This window comes from Saimiri boliviensis, chromosome 6 (assembly GCF_048565385.1).
Source record: "Saimiri boliviensis isolate mSaiBol1 chromosome 6, mSaiBol1.pri, whole genome shotgun sequence".
Classification (NCBI taxonomy): Eukaryota; Metazoa; Chordata; class Mammalia; order Primates; family Cebidae; genus Saimiri; species Saimiri boliviensis.
In genome coordinates this window covers 96,663,600-96,678,039 of record NC_133454.1, presented here as the reverse complement: position 1 = coordinate 96,678,039, position 14,440 = coordinate 96,663,600, and the positions used below count along the sequence as shown (strand labels likewise).

The 14,440-nt window shown below is 35.1% G+C and overlaps 1 protein-coding gene across 13 annotated transcripts in view; it reads right to left on the bottom strand.

Annotated features, from left to right (window-relative positions):
* Nucleotides 1-14,440, bottom strand: part of METTL15 (methyltransferase 15, mitochondrial 12S rRNA N4-cytidine) — a 400,694-nt gene that overhangs the window by 301,681 nt on the left and 84,573 nt on the right. For all 13 annotated transcript variants that reach the window (XR_012518125.1, XR_012518126.1, XR_012518124.1 and 10 more), the window contains exon 4: nt 6,748-6,884. Coding sequence is in view for 7 of the 13 variants with exons in the window: in XM_074401271.1 (XP_074257372.1) it covers nt 6,748-6,884 (137 nt within the window). In the remaining 6 variants the exon portion in view is untranslated. The remainder of the gene's footprint in view (nt 1-6,747; nt 6,885-14,440) is intronic.

The window sequence follows — 14,440 nt, the reverse complement described above, 5'->3', positions numbered from 1 at the left end:
AGTGTGTATTATTTCTAAATTCAGAAGATAAAAAACTTTGATTTTTAAAATTGTCTTCCAACATCCATCTTCCACTACGTTAAAAAGTCAACCAACACCTCACTGCTCCAATTTAAATGTGTTTCCTCTTATACAGTCAGTCTTCAGAGGAAATAGGGAAAACTTTCAGTCTTCAAACAACAGGTGATCTGACATGTCATCTTTTCTGAAAGAGCTAAAACGGGTTAGCCTAAAACTCAGCCTTCCCATGAATTCTCAGTTTTCTGTAAAAATGTTAGTTTCTATTTCTGACTCAGTTTTGACAGAGTAAAGGACATGGGATTTTTAAAGAGAAACTTAACTCTACTTTTAGAGTAACAGCAAAATAAATAAAAGAAAAAAAAATTTATATATTTCTTCAAAAGATACATTAAAATGACAACATGCTTCATTGTGTGCTCTACTACAGGTTGTAATTACATAAATATTTTAAAGAAGATATGCAATCTATCTTATCTATTCATCCTTTCAACCAACTATCCATCTATCCATATCTATCCATTATTCCCAGAAATAATCCCAAACCCAAATTTGTGTTTTTCTTTCTCATGCATACTTTATTACTATATATGTGGATATTAATAAATTATATATATACCATTACTCTGCATTTTCTATTTTGCATATATATGCAGAGATGTAATCATACAATCTCCAGGTTTTGCTTAATCATTGTTTTCCCTTTCCCTGAACCTCCCTCCATTGTTAATCCTGTCTTTCTCAAGTTCTCCAGGATTACATACACAAGCAATGTATATGTAATTTTTTTATGCATATAAAACTCACAGGAAGTGCAAAAAAATGTTTCCATAGGTATTATTTTACTTGGATGGAATAGGTTCTAAGTAGATTATGTATTTTTTATATTAAAAGATGTCCACCCAAAATAGATGAAGATATCTTTTTCTGCATATCCTCGCTAGCAAAATTACGTTTTCCCATGTATTATACCATTATTATTTTGATTGCCCTCATTATTGCTACTGAATTGGAGCATCTTTTCATAGTTTAATCATTTATGAATCACCCTTCTATATATTTTGTCTTCTCTCTAGTTTTGTAAGAACACTTCTTACATATCAATCTTTTTCCTATCTTCTATATTGCTAACATTTATTTTACAAATTAGCTGTTAGAAATTACCAAACTCAGCCGGGCGCGGTGGCTCAAGCCTGCAATCCCAGCACTTTGGGAGGCTGAGGTGGGTGGATCACGAGGTCGAGAGATCGAGACCATCCTGGTCAACATGGTGAAACCCCGTCTCTACTGAAAATACAAAAAATTAGCTGGGCATGGTGGCGCTTGCCTGTAATCCCAGCTACTCAGGAGGCTGAGGCAGGAGAATTGCTTGAACCCAGGAGGCGGAGGTTGCGGTGAGCTGAGATCACGCCATTGCACTCCAGCCTGGGTAACAAGAGCGAAACTCCGTCTCAAAAAAAAAAAAAAAAGAAAAAGAAATTACCAAACTCTTCTTGCCATGTTTTTAAAAATTATATAATCATATTTTATAGATTTATGATTTCTAGTCTTAAGAAGTGTCCCACCCCTAGATTGTGGATGTAACCTCTCCAATTTTCTCATAGAACTTGTATTTTCAAATTTTCACATATTTCTGCACCATCTAGAAGTTATTTTTAAATCAAAATTTTTAAATGGGTTTATTTTATTTTCTTCAAGTCTTACAGGCACTGTAACAGCATCATTTATTTAATAATCCACCATTTTCTCAATGAATTAAAATAATTTATCCAACTAAATTCCTTTGTTTAGCAGACTCAATTTTTAGATTCTTTTCTCCATTAATCTACTTGCCCATTCTTGTATCAATGTTTTATCGATTCATGACAATGATTTTATAGTATAATTTGACATCTGGTAAGGCAGGTTTCCTCCATTTTTTAATTCAAAAAACATCTTGTCACTTTTTTGCCCCATATAAACTAAGGATCACATCACCCAAATTTAAAAAACAATATACACATACAATACATGCATATATGAATTTTTGGAGCATTAACTCTTTTTATTTATATTATTTCTCATCTGTCTATCCATCCTGCAACCATCCGTCCATCGATCCATCCATCCATCCAACTTGAGACAGGATCTTGCTCTGCTGCCAAGGTTGGAGTGCAATGGCTAACTACAGCTCACTGCAATTCAACTTCCCTAGTACCACCACAGCCTCCTGAGTACCTGGGACGGCAGGTGCACACCACCATTTCTCTGCAAGAAATGGTGTCTTGCTAGGTTGCCAGGACCAGTCTCTAACTCCTGGGCTCAAGAGATCCTCCTGCCTTGGCCTCACAAAGTGACGGGGTTACAGACATAAACTTCTTCACTCCACCCTCTTTTTATAATATTAATTATCTCTACCTCAAAACAAGTATGTCTTCCCTTTTGTTCAAATCTTCTTGTGTGCCTTTCAAAAAGATTATAGTTTTCTTTCATTTGGAAATGTGCTTTTTGTTAAATTTATTACTAAATATATAATTTTAGCTGCTTTTGTGTACAGCCTATTTTTCCCCATTTCCCCTTCTAGGTACTATTGGGGGCTGAGAAAACAATACCCTCAAATGAAGGACTAGGAAGCAGCCTTAGAAGCAAAGTTACCTTCTGATCACCTCTTTACCTCCTGTCTCTCATTCTCCTCAGAGGCAAGATACTAGAATCCCTCTTCCCCAAGTTGGGTCATAGAAACCAGTACCCCTTTTCTCCAAAGCCAACTTCAAAGCCTAAAATATTACTCTAACCTACCCCATTCTTTCTGTAGTAGATGGCCATAATGAAATTAAGACACTCATTCCACAGGAGTCCTACCTTCATACCCAGGAGAAAAGAATGCTGCATACAGAGCCTTATTGAGTCCCCCCAACTCAGTCAGTTGATCAAATAAATTTGCTATTCTTTTCGCTTGTCAACCTCTCTTTGTTACAGGGGTATCAACTGTGACCCTTATGTTGGAAAAGAAAGAAATTACTTCCTTTTTGTCCCTAGAGTTCTTCTGTTCTGAATAGAGTTTAAAATTTTTATCTAACCATCTTATCATCTTATTAATTTTTAAGCATTTTGAGTTTTGAACTCTTCAGTAAATCATTATAAGAAGAATATTCTAACCTTTCATTAGCCTTTATCAGACCTTGAAAAAATGTAGATAAATAATATTTATAGAAATTAAATCCTATTTACATCCTAATTTTGTCTTAAATAGTTATAGTACTTCACATTTTAGGAAAATAATTACTGCTTGTCCTTGATTGAGAATATTTTACATTTAGTTAGTTTCCTTATATTTAACAGAAATTTTAATAAGAATAGCCAGCTGATCTTGTCATGCTTATCAATCTATCATTGATTAAGGCCTGACATGGAATGGAATGTCCTGTTTTCATGAAATAAACTTCATTAGGTCATAGGTATTACTGTTTTAATTAAGTGACAGGTGAATTAGATATATCAGTATTTCCTTTTCAATTTTTGTATTTCTATACTTCAGCAAACGTAGACTTTTTTCCATTTTATACTGTCTCTACCAAGATATGGTATTAGGCCAAGCATGGTGGCTCCTATCTATAATCCCTAGTCCTTTGGGAGGTCGAGGTGGGATGATCACTTGAGCTCAGGAGTTCAAGACCAGACTGAGCAACACAGGAAAACCTTATCTCTACTAAAAATGAAAAATTAACCAGGTGCATACCTGTTGTCCGAACTTGAGAAGCTAAGGCAGAACGGTCACTTGAGCCCAGGAAATAGAGGCTGCAGTGAGCTATGATGGCATCACTGCACTCCAGCCTGGGCAATAAATAGAGTGAGAGCTTGTCTCCAAAAAAAAAAAAAAAAAAAAAAAAAAGATGGATATTAAAATTATGCTAGATTCATAATATTAACTGAAATAACTTTCCAAATTTACCATGGTCAGAATTAGTGTAATAGGCACTGCTTTTTTTTTTTTTTTTTTTTTTTCTACAATTAGATAACTGCAAATTCATCTGGTCAGGTGGCTTTTTTTCTATAGACTTCAGTTATCTTCTAATTTCCATTATGATAATGACATTCAAATTTTATAAATATTAATCAAATTTTATATTTTGTTAGGATATCAATATCAATCATTTTATCTAGGTTTTATAAGTTACCAGAGTTGCAGTTGTATAATCTTATGATGAACTTATGTGTGTCTATGGTTAGTCTTCTCTCTCAATCTTATTCACACATTTTAGATCTAGTAATCAGGCTCAAAAGTGACTTCGCTATTTTCAAAGAATGATCTCTTGGGATTTGTTTATCCTTTCTATTTTTTTTTCTTTTTTTGTTTATAGTTTCCTTGATTCTAGCTTTTATCTGTATTAATTCCTTCTTCTTTGCTTACTCTGATTTGTTTTCTTGTTCTTTTCTAATTTATTATGTTCGACAAAGAAATCATTTTGTCAACGAAGTAAAAAAGTCTCAAGATTTAAGCCAAGGCAGTAATATTTAATACAATGAGATTATGAGACTAGGGAGTAGAATGTATGTCCCAGGTCTCTTCCAATAAAGTCGCTTATGCTTTTTAGCAAATCACTTCATCTATCTGGCTAATAGTTTCCACATCTATAAACTGAAAAGAATATATAGTCTGATAGTTCCTGTTAAGTAAAAAAAAAAAAAATTACACATGATAATATTTGTAAACTTTCAGCTCCATTTGAGAAAGTGGGGTGTTTAAAGGAGTAAGAGACATTGAAACAACTGAATTAGGAATCATTGCCTTAAGAAACAACAATATCTTAGGAAAATTCTATTTTTCTATGACAGCAAAATATGACTGGCCCTCCTGATCTGTGTATTCCACGTCAATTGATTCAACAAACTGAAGATCAGAAAATATAAGCACATCTATATTGAACATGTACGAAACTTTTTTACTTGTCATTATTCCCTAAACAATAAAGTATAACAACTGTTTAAACAGCATTTGCTTTGTATTAGATAAGTAATTTAAAGAAGATTTAAAGTATATGGGAGGATGTGTGTAGGTTATGTGCAAATACTATACCATTTTATATAAGGGACTTGAGCAAACATGAATTTTGGTATCCACTTCTCCTCAGGTACAAAGGAACTGTACCTGTTGTATAAAAAAAACTGTTGTATAAAAGAGGCCTATACTTTATGAATGTTCACATCATAATCCAGTGAACTCATACAATGTTTCACAAATGTGAATGCTCTCATAAAACTTCTTCTTAAAGAAGGTGCATCTAAGTTACACTGGAGAAGACAGACTGAGTTAAAATATTAAAAATTAGTACCATGTCATTAAACTACATCTTCATATTATTCTTGGAAGAAATGAAATAATCTAGGGTCAAATGGTAGGTTTCAGGGGCTCCATAACTCCTGTGATCTTGCAAATAAAAGCATATGTGTATATATTTACAGTTTTATGGGAAGAGGTATATGGGGAGAGTCTAACATTCATTAGATTTGCAGAGAGTTTGGGACCTGAAAAAGGATGTAAGTACTATTCTAGATGATGAATTGAACTTTCTATTCTTAGTGACTGATTAAAGTTTTCCACTGCCATACTTTTTTTTTTTTTTTTTTTGAGACGGAGTTTCGCTCTTGTTACCCAGGCTGGAGTGCAATGGCGCGATCTCGGCTCACCGCAACCTCCACCTCCTGGGTTCAGGCAATTCTCCTGCCTCAGCCTCCTGAGTAGCTGGGATTACAGGCACGCGTCACCATGCCCAGCTAATTTTTTTTTTGTATTTTTAGTAGAGATGGGGTTTCACCATGTTGACCAGGTTGGTCTCGATCTATCGACCTTGTGATCCACCCGCCTTGGCCTCCCAAAGTGCTGGGATTACAGGCTTCAGCCACCGTGCCCGGCCATACTTTTGGAACTTTCACCAGAGACCATTTTGTTGTTGAACAGCTACAACTAGTGAAAACTCTAGTTCACATCAAGTTAAAATTACCTCTAAAATTCCCATCTATTTTCTTGATTTCAGTCTCTGATAAAGAACAGAATAAAACCACTTCCCATTTCTGAAAACAGTCCTTTATGTATTTGAAGAGAGCCATCTTAGCTCCAAGAAGTGGTTCTCTTATGGGATGATGCCTTTATAAAACATATCAGGTTAACTCTACTCCCTAATTCAAAATGTTTCTTTAAAGGCAGATGATTTCACTACTCATTCAGATAATATTTTATATTTTGAAAAAGTTCTTTAGTTATAGCTGACTTTTTCTGATAGAAGAAGATAGAATCACTCTAGATTTACTTGTGAATTTCAGAAAATTCAAAGGAATCAATTATATTATGTTAATGTATATGTTCCCATGAGTTCTACAGAATTCTCACATACATATTTACTTTGCTAAATTCTAAGAAATGAACTCATAAAAATATTTAAAAATTATTTTTTGGCCACGAGTTATTGTCAAAATATTATTTGTAGATGGATTCCAACCATTTTCAATCTTGTAGGTGGAAGTCATTTTTGTATTTCTTTATACGGATTCAGAAGGGATAATTGGAAAATAGCATTACTTTAAATGGTACTAAAATCATCATTTACATTAATTCTTTTTGGGGAAAAAAAGAGAAAATATTTAATGGAGTAACATATAGCCCATGCAAAGCAGAGCAAATTCCAAGGTGGTAAATCAAGCTCTGTAAAACTCAGAACCAAAATTTAATAAATATACAAGGGTATTACTTACGGATACAACTCTGAAAGATGTTCAGCTAATGCATAAGCAGTCGGGTCTCTGTCCAAGGCATACAGAACAATATCTGACTCCTTCTGTAGAATGGCTTTTGTGTGTCCTCCCGAACCAAATGTCATATCTAGAAAAATCTAGCCAACACAGAAAAAGAAAATTACAACTTAGCATAAACAAAACTTATTCTTAACAACTATCTCAATTTCTAGAAGCACACATTGATTTTCAGAGTTGACAGTAAATAGGAAAATAATTACAATCGTTTTTCCTATAATTGAATTTGTTATATATGAGATCTGGCTCAATTATGAGTGATCAGTCCAAAAGCACTGATCAGAGCATCAGTAAAATAGCCTCTGACACAGACTGGCTAATTCAAGACAAATTTATATGTCTCTCTATAAGGTGAAACTGGTCACACTGTTGTGCTCCCAGCTCTTTAACATGTCCAACACCCAGCTGGTAATAACATTTTTAATAATTTTCATTTGGAGATGGCTTACAATTGGTATGGTTCATTTTATCTCAATTTCTATTAATGCTTTAAATGAAAATTAATGATAAAAAGAGAAAGATAGAGAAATAGAACAAACATCCTTAACAATAAATATGCACAGGACAAATCAGATAAAATCTAAAAAACTAACAAACTTACAGATTATATCTGTAAAAACAAAATAACAAATACGAACTGGAAAAAAAAGCTTTTCAAGTCAAAACACCTAGGGTAAATTCTAGGTTTGACAGTAAGTAGCTATGTCTTTGGGATAGTTACTCAAAGTCACAAAATTCCAGTGTCTTTAGCACTTACAAAGAAAATGAAGAAGAAAAGAATACCATCACTACTTGCCTAATTGATAAGCTAACATGTCATTTCTCATGTAAATCAAAACACTTTTGAGAGTAAAACATTTGCCAGTAGTAATTTTTCCAGGAAACAGGATAGAGTGTACTTGAGTACATATCACTCAATACTTGGCTCATTCCAGATATAGAGTACAGTTAATTGAATCTGAATTTACTTCTTGGCTATATTATTTGGCCATACTCTAAAGAGAATAGTCAGGTCACAGTTGAGCAAGAAACCAGACCTGGACCATAAGAAACATATGTGTGTACAAGTTAGTTGATTGTGCAAGACAAGACATTCTCCATGTATTCCCTCAAAGTTATGCTCGTAGTTTAATGGGCCCTTTCAGTAAACTTCACTGGTGTTATGCAAATAAAAACAATTACTCTAATAATATTGACTACAGTGACAAATAATATAAATCTATTGCCTTGACTTAAAAAATATCTAAACATACAGTTTTCTTACAGTTCATGTGTAAGGTACATAAGAAGGAAATTTGTGTCATGGATTTGAATATGTCCTTGCTCTGAATGTTTCCACTTATTTCAGAGAGTGGTCAGAAACTGGGCATGCAATTATGCTTTGATTTTTTGGCTCCTATCTACCATGCTGAGTCCCATACTCTGATAAAGTCCTAATAAAAGCCTGCTATTGAAAGAATAACATGGAGGAAATCTGATCAAAATTGGAGGATGGACATAAAATATAAAAAGATACAAATGTGGTAAAAAGGTACAAGCATTGCTTTTTAACACAAATGTTTCAGTGTAACAACTTTGAACTTCTATCACTGTCAGCACAAAAGGTATGGCAAAATATATTTTTCACTATTTTTAAACAGTATCTTTTTATTTTTAGAAACACTTAAATCTCAAGATCATAATTTCCTTTGCTAATCACTTATTTTATAAGTCTACAAATCGTTAAAAATCTTCCAATAGGCTGGGCGCAGTGGCTCACACCTGTAATCCCAGCACTTTGGGAGACTGAGATGGGCAGATCACGAGGTCAGGAGTTCCAGACCAGCCTGACCAACATGGTGAAACCCTGTCTCTACTAAAAATACAAAAATTAGCCAGGCGTGGTGATGCACGCCTGTAATCCCAGCTACTGAGGAGACTGAGGCAGGAAAATCGCTTGAACTCAGGTGGTGGAGGTTGCAGTGAGCCAAGATCAAACCACTGAAATCCAGCTTGGGTGACAGAACAAGACTCTTGTCTCAAATTAAATAAATAAATAAATAATCTTCCACTATACATTACATCTGTTTAAAACTTTTGAGAAGTTCAACATAATTTAACCAAATAATATTTTTCCCAAGCAAAATCATAAACTACTTCCTTGTCATGGGATCAATACCAAGCCTTGCAATAACTGGACTTAAACTAAAAGTATATTAAATAAAACAAGTTAGATATGATTACCCTTATCCCAGGTCAAGAAAGTACCAATCAATATTTAAAGGAAAATCAGCATCATTAGCAATAGTCTGAAAAATGTGAGTGATTATAATTTACATATTTATTTTTTAATATATCATAATTATGCCCTTGAAGATGTACTGACAATCAAGAAAGTTTCCACAGGGTGGAAAATATATAATTACCAGTCATGCGTAACACAGAGAGCAAAAAAGTGCAGACAAATGGAATTTATGAAATTAGAAGTGAAACCCACCATAAGTCCTGAGTTAATACATGATTGGAGCCATCAACTCTCATTTTTACAATTGTAATATTCATTGTTCATCACATGTAATAGTGATACTTTGGCCTCATGAGCCACCTAGCACTACAATTGAAAAGGGAGCCAATTGGTTTTTCCCTTCCTCTAGGTCACTAATATAAGACTACAGTTTAAAATCTGTACGAGTTGCAAATAAAATAAGGCAACTGGTCAATTTTTGTGGTTAACAAAGAAATGCACAAGAACAAATAAATCTGAATGTTTCAAAGTAACTCTTCTATGGATCTCATATATATACACATATATATTTCAAATGTATACTTTGTGCTCCAAACATATATGGAATTCCTTCTTTGAAATTATCTGACACATCTTGAAAAACCCTCACATTTGATACTAAGTTTATTCTGGTTATGTCACTGACTACCTATATAACCCTAAACAAATTACTTGAATTCGTTAGGCTTCAATTGTTTCATCTAAGAAGAAATGGGAATAAAAGATACCCCTGTTTATCTCACAAAGATTTATAAAGATTACCTACGTCATCATTGCAATCACGAAGGATGTGTCATTAGATGTTACATATACATCTTACAAATTAAGATTGCACTAAACTAGTAAGTGGCAAATGCAGGAATTGAATAGAGATTAATCTGGGCCTAAAACATGTTTTCTTTCACCCACCACTCTGTGTCTTCATTAAGACATGAAGTCTATATCTGCATACTGCTTTATGGTTTACAAAGCATTGATGTTTTCCTACGTGGTCTAACAAACACTCTGTGAGGAAATTAGACAACTGGCATTATATCCATTTTCACACACACACGCGCGCACACAAAGGGAAACTCAGGTGCAGAGAGAAAATGTCATATTACTAGTAAGTGAGGGGAAACGAAGTCCAAACCAGGTCTCGCCAACACTAAATTCTCTATTCTTTCTGAAAGAAGAGAAAGAGGAAGAAAAGGCGAAAGTGAAAGAAAGAACAAAAAATGTAAGACATAATTGGGGTTCAGAATCAAAGTGAGAGTGATTTAAAGTAAACACACACACACACACACACACACACACACAAACCAGTGTTTGAGGAAAAAAGATTCCTGATTTCTACAATCCCCTGACTTTACCTCCAATTTAATAGGGCAGCATCAGTGGAAAACAGTAGGCTAAGTCAGGGGTCCCCAAACTACGGCCCACGGGCCGCATGCGGCCCCCTGAGGCCATTTATCTGGCCCCTGTGCACTTCAGGAAGGGGTACCTCTTTCATTGGTGGTCAGTGAGAGGAGCACAGTATGTGGCGGCGTCACAAAGTGTCGCTCATGTGCAGTACTACTTCCGGTGACACGGGACACACGCGTCACGGCTCCGGAAGCGCTTCATATGATGCACATCCAGTCTGCGGCTGCGGCGTCCCACATCACCGGAAGCAGTGTGAAATAACAGCAGAAGTAGGAAGAAAGGCAAAGCACTATAACCATTACTTCACAGTACAATGGCCCACAGACTCCCACAAATGTACAACAACATAATGGCCCCTATAACCTCCCTTTGCCCAAAAGTCTCCCCCCACATTACTACACACCATGTTTCCCTATTATAAGACCCTGTCTTATATTAATTTTACCCCCAAAAGATGGGGGCTGTCTGATTTTTAGGAGGTGTCTTATAATAGGGGAAACATGCAGCGGTGGGCTTCCCACAGAAGAGGCCCACCGCTGCTGCAGATGTCCAGGATGCTGTATACACAGTGTCACAGGCTGATCACCGCCATCCCTGTATACAGCACTGGAGGCGGTGCTGGGCCTGTGACACCGTATACCACTGTCCGGGATAGTGGAAGCAGCAGCGCTGGCTGTAAAGGTGTTACATCTTGCATAGTCCGGCCCTCCAACGGTCTGAGGGACAGTGAACTGGCCCCCTATGTAAAAAGTTTGGGGACCCCTGGGTTAAGTAATGTGATATAAATAAAGGAGCTCAGCCTCCCAAGGTAACTCTGTTAAAGTAATGATGTTCATTTGTGCAATTGAGTCTAGCAACATTGTTCAATATATAAGACTGATTACCATAGGACAACATAGAGTAGTTTTCATTCTTCAAAATATAAGACTCATTCATCACTAAAGGACCACATAAAGTAGAATTATAATTCAGCTCAAGAGGTCCAACTTTTTAGATAATTATTTTGTGTATGGTTTGCTATAAATGTCCACCTATTATCTGTAACAGTTACTGATAAGACTGATTTATTGACAGGTTACAGATTCCAATTTGATTCTGAAATTTAAAAAATTAAAATCATAGACTCATAGGTGGTTAAAGCAATCAGGACCCATGGAAATAGCGCACATTTAATTCATTTATTGTACATACTGTTCCACCTTTCTAAAGAATACATAGCCCTATACTTTCATACCACTCGAATTTGGTACCTTTTAAGATACTCATCTCAGACTCCTCTCTGAAAACGAAGATTGACAAAAATCAAGGCATTTACCCAGGATCATCTTGCAAAGACTAGATAATTAAATTATTATTTTTTTGATCCAATCATTCTAATCATTGAAATTTTCACACTGGAACAACACTGTTGAAATTGAACATGAAAACATCTTTAGCCATAAACAAGGGCAGATCTTGTAATTTCATTTTCCTAATGTTGATTAGTCATTTTCAATCTGTGCAAGATTTTTAGTAGTAGGTTCCCATCTTAATTTGGAAACAATATGGCCTGACTTTAATTTAAAATTTCTTCCTATGAATATTTCTGGCATTTGCTAATTTTGAATTTTTAGAATTAAAGGGTTTTTGAAAAAATTTTAGTTAAACTGCACCTATTTGCAACTAGTTGCATTTTGGACTACTGAAAGGTGCCAAGCACATGCTTAACTGTATGATTTTTTTTTCAGGAGGTCATTAAAAATGCTGGGCATTAATTAAGCATCTGTGTATTTACTGAGCATTCAGTATAAAGGAGATGTAACAGGTAGAAATTACATTATAGGCTTCCAGTCTGGTGAGGGTCTTTAGACATGCAAACAAACAGCTATAAGACTAATTTTAAAAAAAATCAGCAATATAAGAAAGATATACATAACATTCCACAAGGAGTCAAAAACCAGAAATATATTCCAGTTTGTAGCAAGATAGACTAAACTGGAGGAGGTTACAATTCAATTGATCTTTGAATGCTAGGCAGAACTCGGAGTTCACCTTATCTTCTCACTCATATTCTTCAAATCCAATTGATTACCAAATCCTGTTAATATGGTATCAGACTCTGAATATTTCCATCCCTGCTTTAATTTAGGTCCATATATTCCCATGCTTTGCTATTGAAATATGCCCCAAATTGATACCCATTCCTCTAATCTCACTTCTAATTTTTCCTTGCTACACAGTTAACAGGCTATCCTTTCTAATGCAAAATTTCAGCATGGCACGTCTGCATTTAAACGACCTCAATTGCTCTCCAAAGCTACAGGATAGAGTCTAAACTTTTAGGCATAATAGTAATATTCTTCATATTCTAGCCTTTGCATTTCTTTTGAATATCATCTCTGTCCTCAAAAATGAATTTAACAGCATATTTTCTAGACATACAGAGTATGTGGAATTGTCAAACATGCCAGTCTGTCTCATATCTTCTCCCCTTTTCACCTTGTTCCATCTTTGTCAAATTTTATTCTCAAACAATTATGACAGTCCTAATATATCCACAGCATTGTTCTAAAAACTAGAAATACATCAGTAGGCCAAAATAGATATAGTCTCTAATTTCATATAGATCTCAGTCTGCTGGTTTCTTGATATCTTTATTATACTGTCCTTGCTTTCTAGAATCCATCACTAGAAGGTGCCCTAGTCCCCAGTGCCAAATATAATACATGGCACATAGAATATAATCAACAATAACTGCTGAATAAATAAATAAAAACAAACAGTTAAATGCTAGTGAAGGTATAGATATAGAAATATAATGTGTTTTGTAAAAAGAGAGAATCTTTGACTGGAATCCAGGATTTACTGAAAAAAAGAGGGTGAAAAGGAAAAAAAGGGAGAAAAGAGAAGCAGAAACCCAGTTAACAATCTTCATGTATGAGTGAGATACTGTGTTATTTCTTGTGAGAATTAAGACGTATCCCTGTCTTATTCCTTATAGTGGCTCTATAAGACAGATAAAATAGAAAATAGTATCAAAGAAATGGTGGGAAGTCAAATTGTCACAAATCCTAATAGGCAAGATTGAGCAATTTGCATCATCCTGGCAAAATAATAAACAGCTTAAAAATATACTTTTTAAAATTTTACTTTAAGTTTCGGGATACGTGTGTAGAATGTGCAGGTTTGTTACATAGGTATACATGTGCCATGTTTGCTGCACCTACTGACACATCCTCAAAGTTCCCTCCCCTTGTCCCCCATCCCCCTACAGGCCATGGTGTGGACTGTGCCCCTCCCTGTGTCCACGTGTTCTCATTGTTCGACTCCAACGTATGAGTGAGAACACATCATGTTTCGTTTTCTGTTCCTGTGTTAGTCTTCTGAGAACAATGGTTTCTAGCTTCATCCATGTTCCTGTGAAGGACATTGTCTCATTCCTTTTTATGGCTGTGTAGTAGTCCATGGTGTATATGTGCCATATGTTCTTTATGCAGTATATCACTGATGGCCATTTGGGTTGGTTCCACAAATTTGCTATTGTAAATAGTAAGGCAATAAACATACGTTTGCATGTGTCTTTACAGTAGAATGATTTATATTGATTTTGGTATATACCCCGTAATAGGATTGCTGGGTCAGATGGTCTTTCTGGTTCGACAACATTGAGAAATCGCCTTACTATCTTCCACAATGAACTAATTTACATTCCCACCAACAGTATAAACATGTTCCTATTTCTCAATAGCCTCACAACATCCATTGTTTATTGACTTTTTAATAATTGCCATTCTGACTAGCATGAGATAGTATCTCATTGTGATTTTGATTTGAATCTCTCTAATGATGGGTGATGTCGAGCTTTTTTTTCATGTTTGTTGGCATATAAATGTCTTCATTTGAGAAGTAACTGTTAATATTCTTCACCCACATTTTGAATCTATAAGTTCCTTGTAAATTCTGGATATAAGAGCTTCTACACAGCAAGAG